This window comes from Nomascus leucogenys, chromosome 4 (assembly GCF_006542625.1).
Source record: "Nomascus leucogenys isolate Asia chromosome 4, Asia_NLE_v1, whole genome shotgun sequence".
Lineage (NCBI taxonomy): Eukaryota > Metazoa > Chordata > Mammalia > Primates > Hylobatidae > Nomascus > Nomascus leucogenys.
Window position 1 is genome coordinate 142,317,357 of NC_044384.1, and position 17,891 is coordinate 142,335,247.

Sequence of the window (17,891 nt, forward strand, 5' to 3'; positions counted from 1 at the left end):
CCAGCTAATTTTTGTATTTTTAGTAGAGACAGGGTTTCACCATGTTGTCCAGGCTGGTCTTGAACTCCTGACCTCAAGCGATCCACCTGCCTCAGCCTCCCAAAGTACTTGGATTACAGGTGTGAGCCACTGCACTCGGCCAAGAATCCTTTCTTGTGGTGTTGTTTTCTAACTTTCTTGGATGTGGTGATTAAGTCAGATGCTGAAGAAGGGCCGACAGGGAGATAAAATGCATTTTCTGGGTGTTCTTGAATAATTAACTTGCAGCATTATTTTAAACTTACACATAAAGAAAATAGGGGAATATATATGTGTAAATATAAAGACTCTTGATTTTTGGAAAAAAATATTTTCAGAAGATCATTGGTATCCCTTGCTGAATTCTGAACTTAAATGCAATTTTCTAGCTCCTTAAATGCTAGGTATTAGAAAGTAATATTACACACTATAAAAAGTTTATAAAATACAGAAAATAAATATTATCCCAAATTTCATCACTCAGAAACAGCTTGGAATATTTCTTCTCTGTCTTACTCTCCTCTCAAGCCTCTCAAATTGCAATTATACTGGGAAGTTCATTGTTTTATTTTGTTGTTGTTGTTTTTGATCTTGCATCTTTCCTCCACATGTCATTACTTTGAAACCATTTTCTTGTTTCACCTATTTCTTTTCTAAAGCACAATCTATAACTGAGGACGTAGTTTTATCTATAGAGGAGGACCCCAGAGAGAGATTCCTTTCTAATTTCTTCTCTTTTGTCCTATTTAAACTTTTAGCCATGTGCATGTGTTACTTTTTCCATTTAAAAATGAATACTCCTAAAACATCATCTTCATAGACTGGGTAATTACATCATATTCTACTTCATTTTCCACCTTTGGTCATGTAGATTTTTTTCCAATATTTTACCATAATCACTAAGCTAGACTAAGTACCCTTAACACAGATCTTCATCTGCATTGCTGATTATTTCCTTTGGCTGGATTCCTAGAACTAGAATGATTGGGTCAACCAGTCAGAACTTTGAAAGACTTTTACATCACTGGACAAACAGAACAGGTTGGCACCAATGTGTCCCCCCACCAGGAAAACACACCTGAGCTCACCACCCACCCCTTCTCTGTCGGCCCCTCTTCCTTTCCTCTCTCATAGCATAGCAGGAGGAGGACGAAGCAGTGGAGTTTTTGCTTAATTGGGTCAAGCAAGTGTCCTGGGTCCTTGGATTAGGTTTGCTTACAAGGAGAAGGTGGGATTTTCTTTACTGGCTCTTGGTGCCTGTCTGTGTCTCCCGGTTGCACATCCGCACATGTGCAGATTGGAAACATGGCACAATGAGACTGATGACAATCCAAAAAAATGCAAATGTGATCTCATCTCAGCTGTCATCCTTGCTTTGCAAGTAGCACACCCTCTTTGCCAGCGGTCGAGCCAGGAGCCGTTCTCTTGGGTAATTTCAGGGAATCTGTCTCACTGTTCACATTCACATCCTCCTCCTCCCAATCTTATTTCCATTCCCACCAGCAAAATGCACCTGAACCCATCTTGCCACACCTTTCATTTCTTCACTGAAAAGCTAAGCAGACTCTCCCACCTAATCCCTCTATTTTTCCTGATGGTGTAAAACAACAAAAACCCAAGGCATCGCTCTGGCTACCCAAATCTCGTCATTTTGTGCAGCTGGTGAAGAACAGGTGGGGAGAACAACAAAGGATTGGAATCTGTGGGCTCCAGGCAGGACTTTGATGGTGACCAGGAGTGGAGTTCTGAAGGTAGAGCCAAGAGTCTCCACTCAGAGCCAGTGGGGCTCCTCTCTGCTTCCTCCTCATAGGGCATTTTCTTCCCTCTGAAGTTTGCATCATCTAGGGGACCACAGTGCACCACCAGTGGTCCATGGAACATACTTTGCAAACCCTTGCGTCCAAGTCATTCTCAGCAAAGGAAGAAGAATCTTAAGTTCCCCAGTGGAAAGAGATCCAGGCTGGATGTGGTAGCTCACACCTATAATTCCAGCACTTTGGGATGCCAAGGCTCCTGCCCACTTGAAGCCAGTAGTTCAACACCAGCCTGGGCAACATAGCAAGACCCCATTTCTATTTATAAATATTTTTAAAATTAAACTAAATTAAAGAAGGCGAGAATGGTCTGGAATATGCCAGAATCAACTTTCCCTTTGGCCTATATGTTTTACAGGCAACAAAGAAGCACAGGTTAGAGAAACTCAGTGAAGAAGGGGAAAGATGAGAGTGAAGCGGGATCCAGGTTATTTCCCTAATCTATTGGAGGAAACTGAGCCTTAGTGATGGCGAATAGCTTGCCAAATATCACCCAGTGAGGAAGTGGTTGAGCTACAGCTCTGCCCTAAGTCTGGCTAACTCTAAAGCCAAGGCCACCACATAAGACTGTACGTGCTAACCCTGCGGCTTAGGAACTAACGTCACGCTGCTCTCCAGGGTAGGAGGAGCACGTAGTGAACCTATTAACTCACCCGCATGACCTGGTCAGGGAATGTGCTTGGCCTGTTCTGCAGAGACACTCACTGTCACCTCCCTGGTTAAACCCTCCAGCATGCTATGATCCAAAGGGAATGACGTGCATGTGAGCAATGAGGTGATTCTCTGCAACTACCCAGGAGAACAGCTCCTGACTCAGCTGGTGAACAGGAGGTGTGCTGCTTTCAAACAAAGGATGACTGACTAGCAGCCAGCTGAGCCCACAACTTGCACTGGTTGAATGGGCATTGTTCCCCCTCTGCGCCATCTCTCCCACCACTTATAAATGGGTGGATGGGCAACACACAGAGGAGATACTCACTGTTAATCTCCCAGCAGTTTACACAAACGTCCGCTTGAATCACATGTCAAATTTCCTTCCCACACAAGCTGTGGTTTGCCGGTCCCCACTCCTGGTCCTTTCCTCTTTCTCTTTAATGATAATAAGAATGTCAAGAGCTTTAGCAGAATGGGCACAACTTGGGCACAGAATGGGCACAACTTCCGCTAATGGAATACAGTAAATACAATTTCAGCGACATTAAATAGTTCAATGTTTAATAGTAAAGAAAGTGGGAAATTGAGTCACTGAATGCCTACTTTGACCTGAATTATTCAGAAAACACTTATTTTTATTTTTATTTTTTTAATTTACAGAGGCTCAGACACAGAACAAATGCATGCACCGGTGTTAAATGCAGAGAAGAGAAGGTGTTATCTCCTGAAATGGGTTCTGCTTTCTTTGGGGTTGGAAGGCCTCCTTTTTGAACTGACCTCAACCCTGCTGATTTTATGTCCTTTCCTGGCCATGAGGATCAGAAATCAGCAATGATTTCATAAGTAACCTCTCATGAAACCACATACCGCAGCGTGAGTCACAAATGTAGCTCTGTGTACCTGTAGGCGCATATACCATTCTTTTTAATCTGCCAGGAATAGGAGGATCAACTGGACCCAATTTGCCTGGGATTTTCCCTATTTGTATTGAAAGTCTTGTATCCTGGGAAATCCCTCAGTTCCAGGCATACTGGGGTGATTGACCATCCCACCCAGGAAATGAGGAAGAAGCAAGGGGTCCTTAATGTGTTGTCCCTACCAGAATGTGCCTCTTTCCCTCTCTGCAAAAGTAGGGAACCTGCAACCCTTGTGGGGCCTAATGCTCCCACCCAGCTGTATGGGGAGTACATTTATGTCAACTTGAGCAGAAGGTAGGGGATCTAAATTTATCTATTTAAATATGTTGTTACATCTCCAAACTAAGATGTCTGTATATGCATGTGCATTAAAATGCATATAATTACACAAGTAATACATGATCACTGGAGAAAAATAAAAAATAAAAATAAAAATAAGGGCAGGGTGCAGTGGCTCAAGCCTGTAATCCCAGCACTTTAGGAGGTTGAGGTGGGCCTAAGGTCAAGAGTTTGAGACCAGCCTGGCCAACATGTTGAAACCCTGTCTCTACTAAAAATACCAAAAAAAAAAAAAAAAAAAAAAATTAGCCAGGTATGGTGGCATGCACCTGTAATCCCCAGTTACTAGGGAGGCTGAGACAGGAAAATGGCTTGAACTCGAGAGGCGGAGATTGCAGTGACCCAAGATTGCTCCGTTGCACTCCAGACTGGGCAACAGGAGCAAAACTCCATCTCAAAAATAAACAAATAATAAATACAATTTAAAAATAAATAAAAATAAGATGAAGGTGGGGGGCAAGGGGAGGGAGAGCATTAGGACAAATACCTAATACATGTGGGGCTTAAAATCAAGATGATGGGTTGGTGGGTGCAGCAAACCACCATGGCACATGTACACCTGTGTAACAAACCTGCACATTCTGCACATGTATCCTGGAACTTAAAGTAAAACTCAAAAAACAAACAAAAAAATAAGATGAGACGGTCAGAAGGAGGTCAAAGTTACTCGTAATCGTACCGCCCAGCACTAACTAGTTTAAAACCAGTTAAAATTTTGAGAATTTTCCTGTGTACACTTAGAGATTATAATGTAGGCATACAAATGGGTAGACATAATAGTAAGTCCATTGCAGGAAAATATACAAAATAATGTTTTGACACTATTGCTCACTCAACAGTATGAGTATTTATCCATGCCAATAGGTATGTTTTTACGACATCATGTTAATGGCCACATAATATTCCATAATACATGTATATCACAGTTAACCACATTGATTACGTAGGACATTTAGGCTGCTTTTCATTTTTTACTGTTATAAACAGTGCTGAAACCAACAGGCTTCTTGCTATATCATCGAACACATCCTTACTTATGTTGTTACAGTGCATTCTTAAGAGTGAAACTGTGGGGCAAACAGAATGAATTGGTTGGTTGGTTGGCTGGTTTTGAGACAGGGTATCAATGTGACCCAGGCTGGAGTGCAGTGGCGTGATCTCAGCTTGCTGCAGCCTCGACCTCCCTGGCTCAAGAGATCCTCCCACCTCAGCCTCCAGAGTAGCTAGGACTACAGGCGACCACCACCACACCCACCTAGTTTTTGTATTTTTTGTAGAGACAAGGTTTTGCCGTATTACCCAGGCTGGTCTCAGACTCCCGGGCTTAAGTTATCTTTCCACCTCAGTCTGCCGAGTAGCTGGGACCACAGGTGCAGGCCACCATGCCAAGCTAATTTTTGGTATTTTTGTAGCATTGGTGATCTCACCATCTTGTCCAGGCTAGTCCTGAACTCCTGGCGTCAAGCAATTTGTCCACCTTGGCTTCCCAAAGTTCTGGGATTACAGGTGTGAGCCACCACACCTGGCCCACTATCCCTATTTTTTAGCATTCATGGTAAATGCCGCAGTCTAGACAAACAAATTAGGACTTGAAAGAGGACGGGAGTTATTTCCTAATGGTAGGATAAAATTCTCTTTTCTGTGATTCCTCCTGGTTGCTCAAGAGATTATCTTCTAGATACACACAAACCAACACATGCATGCTCATGCACACACTTTAAAAAAAGCATCTTGATCAAGTAAGACTTTGTTAAATTTGTCCTCAGCATGAAGACTGCCATTAACAAGTTAGAAAAAACCGGCTGCTCTGTCTCTCACAGACCTCAGCTAAGGAAAGACCACCATTTTATGGACACCAATCCCAACAGCTACACTTTGTTATAAATTAGTGTCACATATTCCTGTTTAATTCTTATTGACTCCTCCTCTAACTTTTACTGTCTCATCATTTAGAGTGAATCTAAAGCAGGGGCCCTGAACTTTCTCTGTCAAGGGCCAGATAGTACATACTGTAAGCTTTGTGGGCCATTATGGTCTCTATCGCAACCATGACACTCTACAAGTTTAGTACACAAGCAGAGAGAGGCAATACATAAATGAATGAGAGTGGCTATGTTCCAATAAAAATTTATTTATTAAAAAAAGTGGTAGGGTCAGGCATGGTGGCTCAGGCCTGTAATCCCAGCCCTTTTGGAGGCTGAGGAGGGTGATCACTTGAGGTCAGGGGTTCAAGACCAGCCTGGCCAACATGGTGAAATCCTGTCTCTATTAAAAATACTAAAATTAGCCAGGCATGGAAGTACAAGCCTATAATCTCATCTCCTCAGGAGGCTGAAGGAGGAGAATCACTTGAACCCAGCAGGCAGAGTTTTCAGTGAGTCAAGATCATGTCATTGCACTCTGGCCTGGGTGACAGAACAAGACTCAGTCTCAAAATAACAACAACAAACAAACAAGCAAACAAACAAACAAAAACAAAAAAAGCGGTAGGCACAGAATGTAGCCCTCAGGCTGGAATTTGCTGATGTAAATCATCTAGGGTTTGTGACAATGCAGATTACTAGGCCCCACTCCCAAGTTTCTGATTCGTGAGGTCTTGGAAATAGGTCCAAGAATCTGAATTTATAGAAGTTTCTAGGTGATGTTGATGCTGTTGGTTGGTGGGCTGGAGGGGGATGCAGGGGGGATTACACTTTGGAAACGACTGCTACAGGGTGGTCCCATAAACCCGTACTTAATAAATTAACATATTCATACAAATCACAACATTTTTCTCCTGAGCGACTGAAGTGCTTGTGTACACCTCTCCTCTTAGGCTTCTTTAGAAGGTTAGAACGATCAGCTTTTGTATCAGTCCAGCTATCTAGTGAAAGTGAGTGGAATCCTTCTAGCTAGTGTGTAAAGGAAGGGCTTTATTAAGGTAGTTAGGGTACTCACAAACTCCTTGGAAAAAGCAGGAGGAATATTTTCCTGGGTCATCTTCCAGGACCAGCCCCCAGAATGCCATCGCAGAGCTGACCTGATGGCATGCACCCAACCCCTCCCGCTTCCTCCAAGCCCAAGTCCTAGTCAAAATCTTGTGCCAAGAGGGTCGGATTTTCAAAACTGAAGTTGAGTGTCTGAGCTGTGGAGTTAAGGGAGGCTGGAAAATGCAAATTTGGGGATTTGATATCGGGAATGCAGGCAACTACACAACGATAAATGTGGGGCAACGCATGTTCAGGTTTGGGGCAGCCACTGTCCATACAATTCCACTACTGGGAAAGAAAAGGTACAGTGAGAAGTAGAAAGTTACAAAGCAATAAAGTCCAGCTCTCTGGAATTTATTTCAAAATAATGTAGTTGGAATGGACAAAAATGTGGTGGAATAGAGGCAGTATTCTTTGAGACAGGGTCTCACTGTTGCCCAGGCTGGAAAGCAGTGATGCCATGAAAGGTCACTGCTGCAACCTCAAACTCCTAGGCTCAAGTGATCCTCCTGCCTCAGCCTCCCAATTAGCTGGGACTACAGGTGCACACCACCACACCAGGCTAAATTAAAAAAAAAAAATTTTAGGCTGGGCACAGTGGCTCACACCTGTACTCCCAGCACTTTGGGAGTCCAAGGCGGGTGGATCACAAGGTCAGGAGATCGAGACCATCCTGGCTAAGATGGTGAAACCCCATCTCTACTAAAAATACAAAAAATTAGCCGGGTGTGGTGGCAGGCACCTGTAGTCCCAGCTACTCAGGAGGCTGAGGCTGGAGAATGGCGTAAACCCAGGAGGCGGAGTTTGCAGTGAGCCGAGATCACACCATGGCACTCCAGCCTGGACTACAGAACGAGACTCCGTCTCAAAAAAAAAGAAAAAAAAATTATAGAGACAGGGTCTTTCTATGTTGTCTTGGCTGGTCTTGAACTCCTGGATTCAAGCGATCCTCGCGCCTCAGCCTCCCAAAGTGCAGGGATTACAGGCATGAACCACTGTGCCAAGCATGAAGCAGTATTCTTTTTCCCCCCTTTTCTTTTTTTTTTTTTTAACATGGGCAATGCAAAACTCTGTATCATTTCAATTTTAGTATATGTGCTGCCAAAGTGAGCATGATAAGGCAGTATTGATTATGAGTTGATGACTGCTGAGGCTGGATACTGAGTACAAGGCGGTTCATTGCACTGTTCTCTCTTCTTTGACATATGTTTAAATTTTTCCTTACTAAAGAAATAAAAATTTATAAGGCATCAAAAGGAGAAAGAAAAAGAATGGAGAAAAACATCGATTTCTGACCCCTAGATGGTATGCTTTCTCTAGGGAGCATATACGATGTAATAAGAGATCTTTTGATGGGAGTTACCGTCAGAGCACAGCCATTGTTATAGCAACATTCCAAAAGGAATAAAAGAAGTAATATTTTTCACTGAAAGTAGGTCAGGATAAGGGATTATTACCACAGTCACTGACTTTGCTTCCCCCTGACAAATGTGCAGTGACCACTTGTTACAGTCAATGGAGCGATACAAGCTCTGATTGGTTGGGCTTTTCTAGGGTTATCGGCAAATAAAAAATGCAGGGCCCCAGTTAAAATTAAATTTCAGATAAACAGCAAATACTTTTTTTAGTATACTTATGTCCCATGCAATATTGAGGAAATGCCTGTGTTAAAAATGTATTTGTTGTTTACCTGAAGTTCACACTAAGGTGGGTATTCATTTGTTGTTTACCTGAAGTTCACACTAACGTGGGTATTCCATATTTTATCTGGTAACCCTACTTTTATGACTTACAAAATTTAGGATATTCCATCCCCCCCACCTTTCTCCGATGCATTCCCTATCTCCGATGCATTCCCTAGTCAGTTCACCCTAAACTGACTAGACTGGACTCTTGTAATTATGGCTCTCCGGGCATCTCATCATTCACTTTCCCTAGGTTTCTAGAAAGACTTTCTCCTAGACCTTAGATAGGTTCAAGGTGGACTTTCTGTCTGACCTTCTGGCCTCTGAGGGGAAATGGGGAAGGAGAGAAGCCATTTGCCTAAGTGTTCCCAAGTGGGTGCCTACTCTCTAAGATGAGGAGCCCAGATGTAGGTACCCATCCATTTCTTTCCATATCCTTTCAACACAGCAGAGATTAAGACCCCTAAGAAGTACAGATCATTCCTGCTGTTGCAGCTTTTACACAGATATGGATTTCAAAGGAAATAAAGGAAGAATGATTTCATGCCAGAAAGCAGGAGATACCTTCTCATCCAGCTTAACTATCATTTTGTCAACGTCATTTTCAGAATATTAACACCAGATGATCAAGTTTCCACGGCAGAGAAGCCCTTCTGTCTTTTCCTGCCTACTGGTGACTCGGCAACTCATTAGCATCTCTACTGGAAGTGAGCCAGAGGAAGGAAGTGATAAAACACCATGAGTCAACATGTTACTTGCCAGAAGTTCTGGTAAAAGGAGTAAGAGGAAGACAAAGAAAACAAGAACCTTAGGACATTGTGGGGGTCTCCATTCTCCTTCCCCTCTAAACCAGGCTCATAGTGGAACTCGCCTGATGGAAGGTTCTAGAGAGAGACTAAATTTCACTTCCTGGAGTCGTAAGAAATATCTACCATTCATGCTTTCCATTCTACTCTGAGGTTAAACAAATATTAGAGTTCTAATGGGGTGGGGAGATACAGTAACTTTAAAAGTTGGCTGCAGGGTCCAGATGGACTAAGATGAAGGCAGAATTCTTCATACAGAGAGAACAACTTTTTTTCAGAAAAACAATATTAATGGGTATATTTGGTCTTCCAGTGCAGCCTAATGAGAAGTCTAGACATAGAATAATTAAATTGCTTGTTTTTCATAAGAAATGGGAGTTGTGGGGGTTCCCTCTCTTGGCTTTGGAGCACCCTCCCTTTGTCTCTGTACAGGGGAGCTTCTTGTTTCTTTCTTCCCCCTTCTTTCTTCCCTATTAAACTCCCTGCTCCTTAAAACAAACCAAAACCAAAAAAAAAAAAAAAAAAAACGAAAAAAAAGAAGAAGAAGAAAGGAAGAAATGGGAGTTGTTTTAAGTGTTCCCTTTAGGTAGGGAAGACAGGAATTCCGAGAGCCATAGAAAGAAAGACAGTGAAGAAATGGGGAGCAGAGGGGAAGAGGGATCCCAGGGAACATATCAGGGGAAGGATGGCCAGAGAGAAAATGGCTGAGCTGGCAACGCCTGAAGGATTCCAGCATCCACTTTAAAAAAAAAAAATTTATTTTGGGAAATTTCAAGTATGTACAAAAGTAACCAGACTAGTATAAAGAACCTCAATGCACCCTTGGCAGCTTCAACAATTATTAACACACAGCCAATCTTGTTTCATCTAAAATGCCCCACTCACTCACCTTTCTCTCATGGATTATCTTGAAAGAAACTCCATTGATATTGTTTGGCTCTGTGTCCCCACCCAAATCTCATCTCAAATTGTAATCCCCATGTGTCAACAGGGGGTCCTGGTGGGAGGTGATTGGATCACAGGGGTGGTTTCCTTCAGGCTGTTCTCATGACAGTGAGTGAGTTCTCACGAGATCTGATGGTCTTTATAAATGACAGTTTCCCATGCTTTCTCTCTCACCTGCTGCCATGTAAGATGTGCCTTGCTTCCCCTTCACCTTCCACCATGATTGTTAGGTTTCCTGAGGCCTTCCCAGCCATGAAGAACTGTGAGTCAATTAAACCTCTTTTGTTTATAAATGACCCAGTCTCAAGTAGTATCTTTAGAGCAGTGTGAGACTGGACTAATAAATCCAGATAGCATATTTTATCAGTGAACATTTCAGTATAGCATTAAATCTTCAGTAGTAGCCAATTCTGGGCTATGCTGTCTGCTCCATTCTTTGCACCACCGCCCCACGCCCCCCATTTAGCTGATATCCGCACTAAATGCTGGTTTCTGCAGGAGCCCAGTGAGTGGTGCCTTGGGGGAGGGGGAAATGAAGAAGTGGCCAATGCCCACACTGGTGATGATTCCACACTCAGAGCTCTGAGCCGCTGGAACCCAAAGACACATCTAGAAAACAAGAGACAATAGGGAAGGAGGCAACAGCAAGGTGGAACAGATGAACGTGAACCTGGTGAAAACCTGCAGGAAGATCAGGGCAGGGGTGCTGCACTTCACAAAGGTGTTCAGTGTGGCCTCGGGAACTGGAGAGGTGTCAGGCCTCTCTGCCTCATCTCCTCTAGGCAGCCTTGCATATGTGCTGTTCATGTCTCTCTCTACTAACTGGTTCTTACTGCCAGGCTGCAAGGAGAAATGTCACTGTCACTCAGAGGGCAGACTCATCACAAGCCATCCTGTCAGGACATCACAGGAACATGGACAACAGAGGCTACTAGACACTCACAGGGCACATCTATTCAGGCTACTTGGGTTATACAGTTGAGAAAGTAAATGGACTTTGATCTGAGGAATGCACGTCCTCTTCAATTATCAGGCCCAGGGAGACATTAAGATGAGATAGCAATCACGTCCCACTCCCCTCTTAAAACTGCTTTCTATTACCACAAGTAGCTGTAAAGTAACCTAATAATGCCACATCGAACACTACAACCACACCCTATAGCCTAACAATGTATAGCCAATCACTAATCAGTGTTATTCCTGTAAGCCAGTTCCTGACAAACAACTTTGTATCAGCCTACTCCCTTTCACCCAAACTTTTTTTTTTTTTTTTTTGTCTTTAAATACCTGCTTGTGGGCCAAGCATAGTGGCTCACACCTGTAATCACAGCACTTTGGGAGGCCAAGGCTGGACGACTGCTGGAGCCCAGGTGTTCAAGACCAGCCTGGACAACATGGCAAAACCTTGTGTCTACAAAAAATACCAAAATTATCCAGGCCTGGTGGTGTGCACCTGTAGTCTTAGCTACTCTGGAGGCTGAGGTGGGAGCATCATCTGAGCCTGGGGAGGTCAAGGCTGCAGTGAGCCATGATCCACTGCACTGCAGCCTGGATGACAGTGAGACACTGTCTCAAGAAACAAACAAACCTCCTCGTAACAAAGATCGAATGGAATTCATATCCAAGGCTACTTGGGGCTGAGTCTTCCAAGCAGCTGTCCTCACTTTGGCTAAACTATTCCAATTATATTTTAGGCCTCAGCTTCTTTCTTTTAGATCGACACAGTCATTTGAACTTTAGCAAGTTCCTCTTTTTTGCTAGCCCATTCTGGACACATTTTAAATGAGAGTCACAACCAACATTTTTGCATTATTCAAAATAGCTTCAAGAAACCAGGAACCCTTCACATGTAATTGTTTTCTTGTTTAGATCAATGCATTTGTTTAGGGAAAATGAAAACCATCTATAGCTGAACTCATGTTAGTGTTTTCCGGAATCAAATGGTCACAGGAACTTAAAGCTCTTCTCCGGAGATCAGGGCTTACTTACCCTTGCCTTCAGTGCTTCATCATCAGCTCTCAAGGTTAGCTACTCCTCCCCATTGTTCCACCCTTTTAGCAAAGGCCTGCTGTCTGTCAGCAATGTTCAGTAAATAGCCTTTTTCACAAAACTGTCATTTCTTTCTCATATTAAAATTCACTAATAAATCTTTTTTCCCCTCCCTGTGAGTTTTTGTGACACCCATAAAGAATTTTCCTTTCAACATCCTGTCTTCTTGCCTTCTCCACTCAAAGCTTCACTTGACACCTGCCTTCCAGGTAAGACAACACCCCTTAGAGCTCATAATCTTGCCAGGTTAGTCTTTAAATTTTTTTATCCTGATAGAATCTTTGCTCACTCAGCACTAGTAGCGATTCTCTCCTCTGAGAATTGAGGTTTGTGTACTTGTTAATGATCCCATAATGCCCCTGTAGTCTCTGTAGGACAAGGGCCCCACAAAAAAAAAAAAAAGAGAAAAAAGATAATCTTCTCTTAGAGTTTTGGTTCTCAGACTTTGAGCATGCAGCAGATACCTGGAAGGCTTTGCTGTAACAAAGTCTGCTGGACCCCGCCCTGGAGTCACTGATTCAGCAGGTCTGGGTGGACCTGAGAATATGCATTTATATGCGCAGATGAAAATGACTTGCTCTCTGGCTTCTACAAGGCTGCAGTCTAATGGATACAACCCTCTTTTGATCTGAGTAGCACTTCAGAATTTGAAAATCTCTGTCATATTGATTAGACTTAAAAAACACCCTCAGAACAGGGTGAGGGGAAGCAGAGTCTGCACTTTGGGTTAAAAAACTTGGAGTTTGAATTCCAACCTTACCAAGTATTAGCTCTATGGTTATGGTTAAGTTGCTTAAACTCTCAAAGCCTGAGTTATCTGTGAAATGGGAATATTACTCATCCAGGTAGGTAATACTTGTGTTTGTAAAAATACTGTATGAGCTAAAAAAAAAAAAAATGCTATACAGATACCTAATTAGAAAAAAGATAGGGAGGTAGGGCAGGTGTGGTGGCTCACACTTGTATTCCCAGCATTTTGCAAGGGCGAAGTTGGTGGATTGCTTGAGGACAGGAGTTCGGGACCAGCCTGACCAACATGGTGAAACCTTGTCTCTACTAAAAATACAAAAATTAGCCAGGTGTGGTCGCACAGGCATGTAGTCCCAGCTACTTGGGAGGCAGAGGCAGGAGAAACACTTGAACCCAGGAGGTGGAGGTTGCAGTGAGCCGAGATCACGCCACTGCATTCCAGCCTGGCTGACAAAGCGAGACTCTGTCTCAAAAGAAAAAGAAAAAAGAAAAAAAAGATAGGCTGGATCAGTGTCAGAAAGACCATGAGAGTATTATGGGAACACAGAAAGAAAGCAGTGTATTCACCTGGCATAAAGAAAGGTTGGATGGGGTCAGTGTTGGGGTTCAGAAAAAAATTCCCCCAAAATGCTGCTTTGGACTTCAGACTGAGAGTACCTGGGAAGTAGAAAATGCAGTGAAGAGCTTTCTCTAGTCCTCTCTAATCTGACTAAGGGAAGTTCCTCCAGAGGAGTGCAATCATCAGCCAGGGAAGCTTAACTCAGGAAAATAGACTAAAGGTCTGACCTCTTGCTCAGAGAGACTTTTACCATAGGCTACCGATATATTCCTCTGAGGGCTGCTGCCTGAGACACTTTGTCTGCATTATAAGCAGATAAAGCAGCCTTTGTTCACAGTGCATTTCTGCCCCTCTCTCTCCCACATCTCATCACCACCACCCTCCAGGAGCCCCCAGCCCCTATTTTTTTCTGTGGGGTATAAAAGCTTCAGTCAGCTGGTCTTCCTCTGAGTCATAGTTTGTGCGGCTCCTGTGCACATGTGCACGTAATAAAATTGTATGCCTTTTCTCCTGTTAATTTATTGTCAGCTTCTTCCAGAGACTCAAATTATTGAACCTTCAGAAGGTAAAAGGAAAGCTCCCTTTGCCTCTACATAGGTTTCATGAAACAGGTGGAATTCTTGTTGGGCCCTAAAGGTATTCAACAGGTAGGGAATTAAGCAGGGAAGGAATGTGGCAGGGAAATGCATGCCACATTTAAGAACTGGAGAACATGAGAAAATTATTAATCTGATGATACGGCTGAAAAAGAAGTGTAAAACCACGGAAAGCATTGAAGACCAGGAAAAGGAGTTTCAGCATACTTTGGTAGGTAATGGGTAGCTAATAAACGTTCTGACCAGCAGATAAGTAACACTGGTATGCGTATGAGGTAGATTGGAAGGGGAAGAGCATGGAGGCAGCGAAAGCTGTGAAGTCCGCATTCTTTAACAGCTATCTCTACCTCACCTTTGGCTTTATTCCCATGTCCCCACCTTCCACTGGTGTGGCCTTATAATAAATCCCTATCTTCTAAATCATCAACTCTGCCCCAGAGAGCTCCTTCAAAGGTAGGGCAGCTCTCCTGTGGTCCTAGCCCTGCCTTCTGCAGCACTACAGAAGAATACACATCCCCACTTCCTCCTAAAGATTCTTGGCAGCCCTCTTGTCCTCATTCAGATTTCTCTTCCTGTTAAATATGCCCGGTTTTTTAGCCATTTCTCACTGAAGTGGCTTTTCCACCATTCTAGTTACCCTTCTCTGGCTATTATGTAGTTTCTCCCACAGAAAGAGAAGCACATTGTATTACCAAAGGCAATGGATAATTTAAACAAATAAACTCTTGATGGGCAAATAAGAATTTAATCCCCCACCCACCTCTTTTCCTTACTGGGTAACTTTATTGGGTGTACTTGAGAGAAAGTCAAGTTCAAGGCCCAGATGAGTTCTCACTTGTCTACGGTATCATTTACATGTTGGCACCTTGGTCATATTTAAATCCTTCATCTCATTCTGACTTGGGTTTGCTTTGACTTACAGATGAACCCTAGATGCTGTATATCTTTCCCTTAGAGAATTTTATGGATGCCAGTCCTGTAATTTATACACTCTCTTCTGTACCATACTTTTAGGGCACAAAACTGTGTATACATGGCTTGCTTGTATTTTTTCCTTCAGATTTTCTTTTTTCTGGCTGGGCACAGTGGCTCTCACCTGTAATCCCAACACTTTGGGAGGCCGAGGTAGGAGGACCACTTGAGCCCGGGAGTTTGAGACCAGCCTGGGCTATAAGTGAGCCCTCATCTCTACAAAATAACAACAACGGCAAAAATTAGCTGGGCATGGAGGAATATACCCATAGTCCCAGCGACTTGGGAGGCTGAGGCAGGAGGATCACTTGAGCCCAGGAGATTGAGGCTGCAGTGAGCCATGATTGCATGATTGCGCCACTGCACTCCAGCCTGAGCAACACAATGAGACCCTGTCTCAAAAAAAAAAAAAAAAAAAAAAAAAAGCCAAGTGCAGTGACTTACCCCTGTAATCCCAACACTTCCAGAGGCTGAAGCAGGAGGATGGCTTCAGCCCAAGAGTTCAAAACCAGCATGAGCATATGGCAAGAGCTTGTCTCTATAAAAAATAATAAATAAAAAAATTTTTAAGATTATTTTTCTCTTTCACTATAATAGTTAACCTAATAGTTAAACTCTGGGTGACCATTACATTTTATTTCTTCAGTTCATGTTCATTTTCCCTGAGCCCGAAGGGTGAACCTGTCTGTGGTTGATGTGTGCACAACGTGGGGATTCTCTGCGGCTTTCCTAAGCCCACTGTAAGTCTCTTTAGAAGCAACGACAACAACAAAATGCATGGCTAAGGAATTTCCACTTCTAATAATAGGGTCAGTGCTATTCCATGTAAAGACCACGTTCATAATGAAAATAAAGCATTGCAAAAAAAAAAAAAAAGCCATGTTCAGCATGTGATATTAACCTAATGTTTACATGGAAGCTCTCAAAAGTGCATGTCTTTAGCTGTGTTCTTATTATTGTACACAAACTCCTCAGTAATCTCTCATCAGTCTCCAAACCCTGAAAATATTTCCCAATATGTGTCTCCCTCATTTCCTCACAGTATATAACACATGTATCCAAGGAAAACTAAGGAGAGACTGGGTTTTCGCTTTGTGTGGGAACGCATTACACTTTGCTTGCCAAAGTGAAAGGTCTGTCTGGGCTCAGCTGATAAGATGTTTTGGTTTGATAAGATTTTTCTTCTGTGTTGCTTGGTGTGGAGACATACTCAGATTCATTTAGAAAACATTTTTTATTGACTGTGACTCATTAGAAAGAATGTCATGTGCTGGCATTTCAGCACCGAACAGGGAATCTTGGCCATATAGGGCCTTTGGCTCAGATACGATTCAGGAAAGGAATAATGGGCTTCCACGGGACCAGAGGAATGCAAGTAAACACGTGGTGCCTGGCGCTTTTCTGTGTCACCTCACTGTGGCGCTGGTGGGGACAGGCTTGCTCCTGTGACACTGAAGATTAAGACCACACCAGACCACACCAGGAGATACTGCTTTTCCCTTAGAAGGACTGACAACTTAAGAGGATGATGTGCTCTATTAATTAAGGCTTTAGGAATCTAGAAGTTTTTAAAAAGGAAATATGACAGGAAATTCCCATATAAATGCAGGCACAATAAATATAAAGTACTGGCTGGGCGCAGTGGCTCACGCCTGTAATCCCAGCAACTCTGGAAGCCCAAGACGGGAGGATCACTTGCGTCCAGGAGTTTGAGACCAGCCTGGGCAACAGGGTGTTGCTCTACAAAAAATTAGCTGGGCATAATAGTATGTAACTGTAGTCTCAGCTACTCGGGAGACTGAGGCCAGAGAATTGCTTGAGCCCAGGAGGTCAACCCTGCAGTGAGCCATGTTCTTGCCATTGCACTTCAGCCTGGATGACAGAGCAAGACCTTGTCTCAAAAATAAAAGCTTAAATTAAAATTTAAAAATATGGATCAGGCACAGTGGTTCATGCCTGTAATCCCAGCACTTTGGGAGGCTGAGGAGGGCAGATCACTTGAGGTCAGGAGTTCAAGTCCAGCCTGGCCAACATGGTGAAACTCCGTCTCTACAGAAAAAAAAAAATTAGCCAGGCATGGTGGCGGGTGCCTGTAATCCAGGCTACTCGGGAGGCTGAGGCAGGAGAATCACTTGAACCTGGGAGGCGGAGGTTGCAGTGAGCCGAGATTGCACCACCGTACTCCAGTGTGGGCAACAGAGCAAGACCATGTCTCAAAAAAACAAAAAAACGAAAAAATAACACACACAAAAAAGTATCGCTGGGTGCGGTGGCTTATGCACCTGCAATCCCAGCACTTTGGGAGGCCAAGGCAGGAAGATTGCTTGAGCCTGGGACTTCAGGACCAGTTTGGGCAACATAGCAAGACCTCCTCTGTAAAGATAAAAATTTAAAAATAAATTTTAAAAATAAAATTTTTGTAAAGTACAATGTTTACTTAGTCATGGCCTTTTATAAGGTATTTGATAGGATTTGACTTTTTATGAAGTTAGTTGTGAATAAGTCAAAGACCCTAAACAAAAGGTGTACTGGATTCTATGTAGTTTCACGTCAGTCTTAAGAGTCCTGATTGCATACAGAAAGATTAATTGAAATATGTTTAAGCCTATTTAAGAAATAATAGGCTTTCTAATAACAGAAGAGTATAATTATTTCCTACCAGAAGTATATAATTATTTCATACCAGAAGAATATAATTTTTCAGCGACATTTTAAAATTATTTTTTTCCCTCCTGCACACTGATTCAGCAACATTTTTTAAAGCCTGAGTTAATCCCTCTTCAAAACAATATTTGAATATGGAATAGTTAACAATTGA

General features: G+C 42.9%; 1 protein-coding gene across 1 annotated transcript in view; it reads right to left on the reverse strand.

Annotated features, from left to right (window-relative positions):
* The window catches only part of ERI1 (exoribonuclease 1), a 97,783-nt gene that overhangs the window by 7,686 nt on the left and 72,206 nt on the right, over window positions 1-17,891 (reverse strand). The window contains exon 7 of the mRNA XM_030812404.1: window positions 2,812-2,921. Within this exon, the coding sequence (XP_030668264.1) occupies window positions 2,814-2,921 (108 nt within the window). The 3' untranslated portion in view covers window positions 2,812-2,813. The remainder of the gene's footprint in view (window positions 1-2,811; window positions 2,922-17,891) is intronic.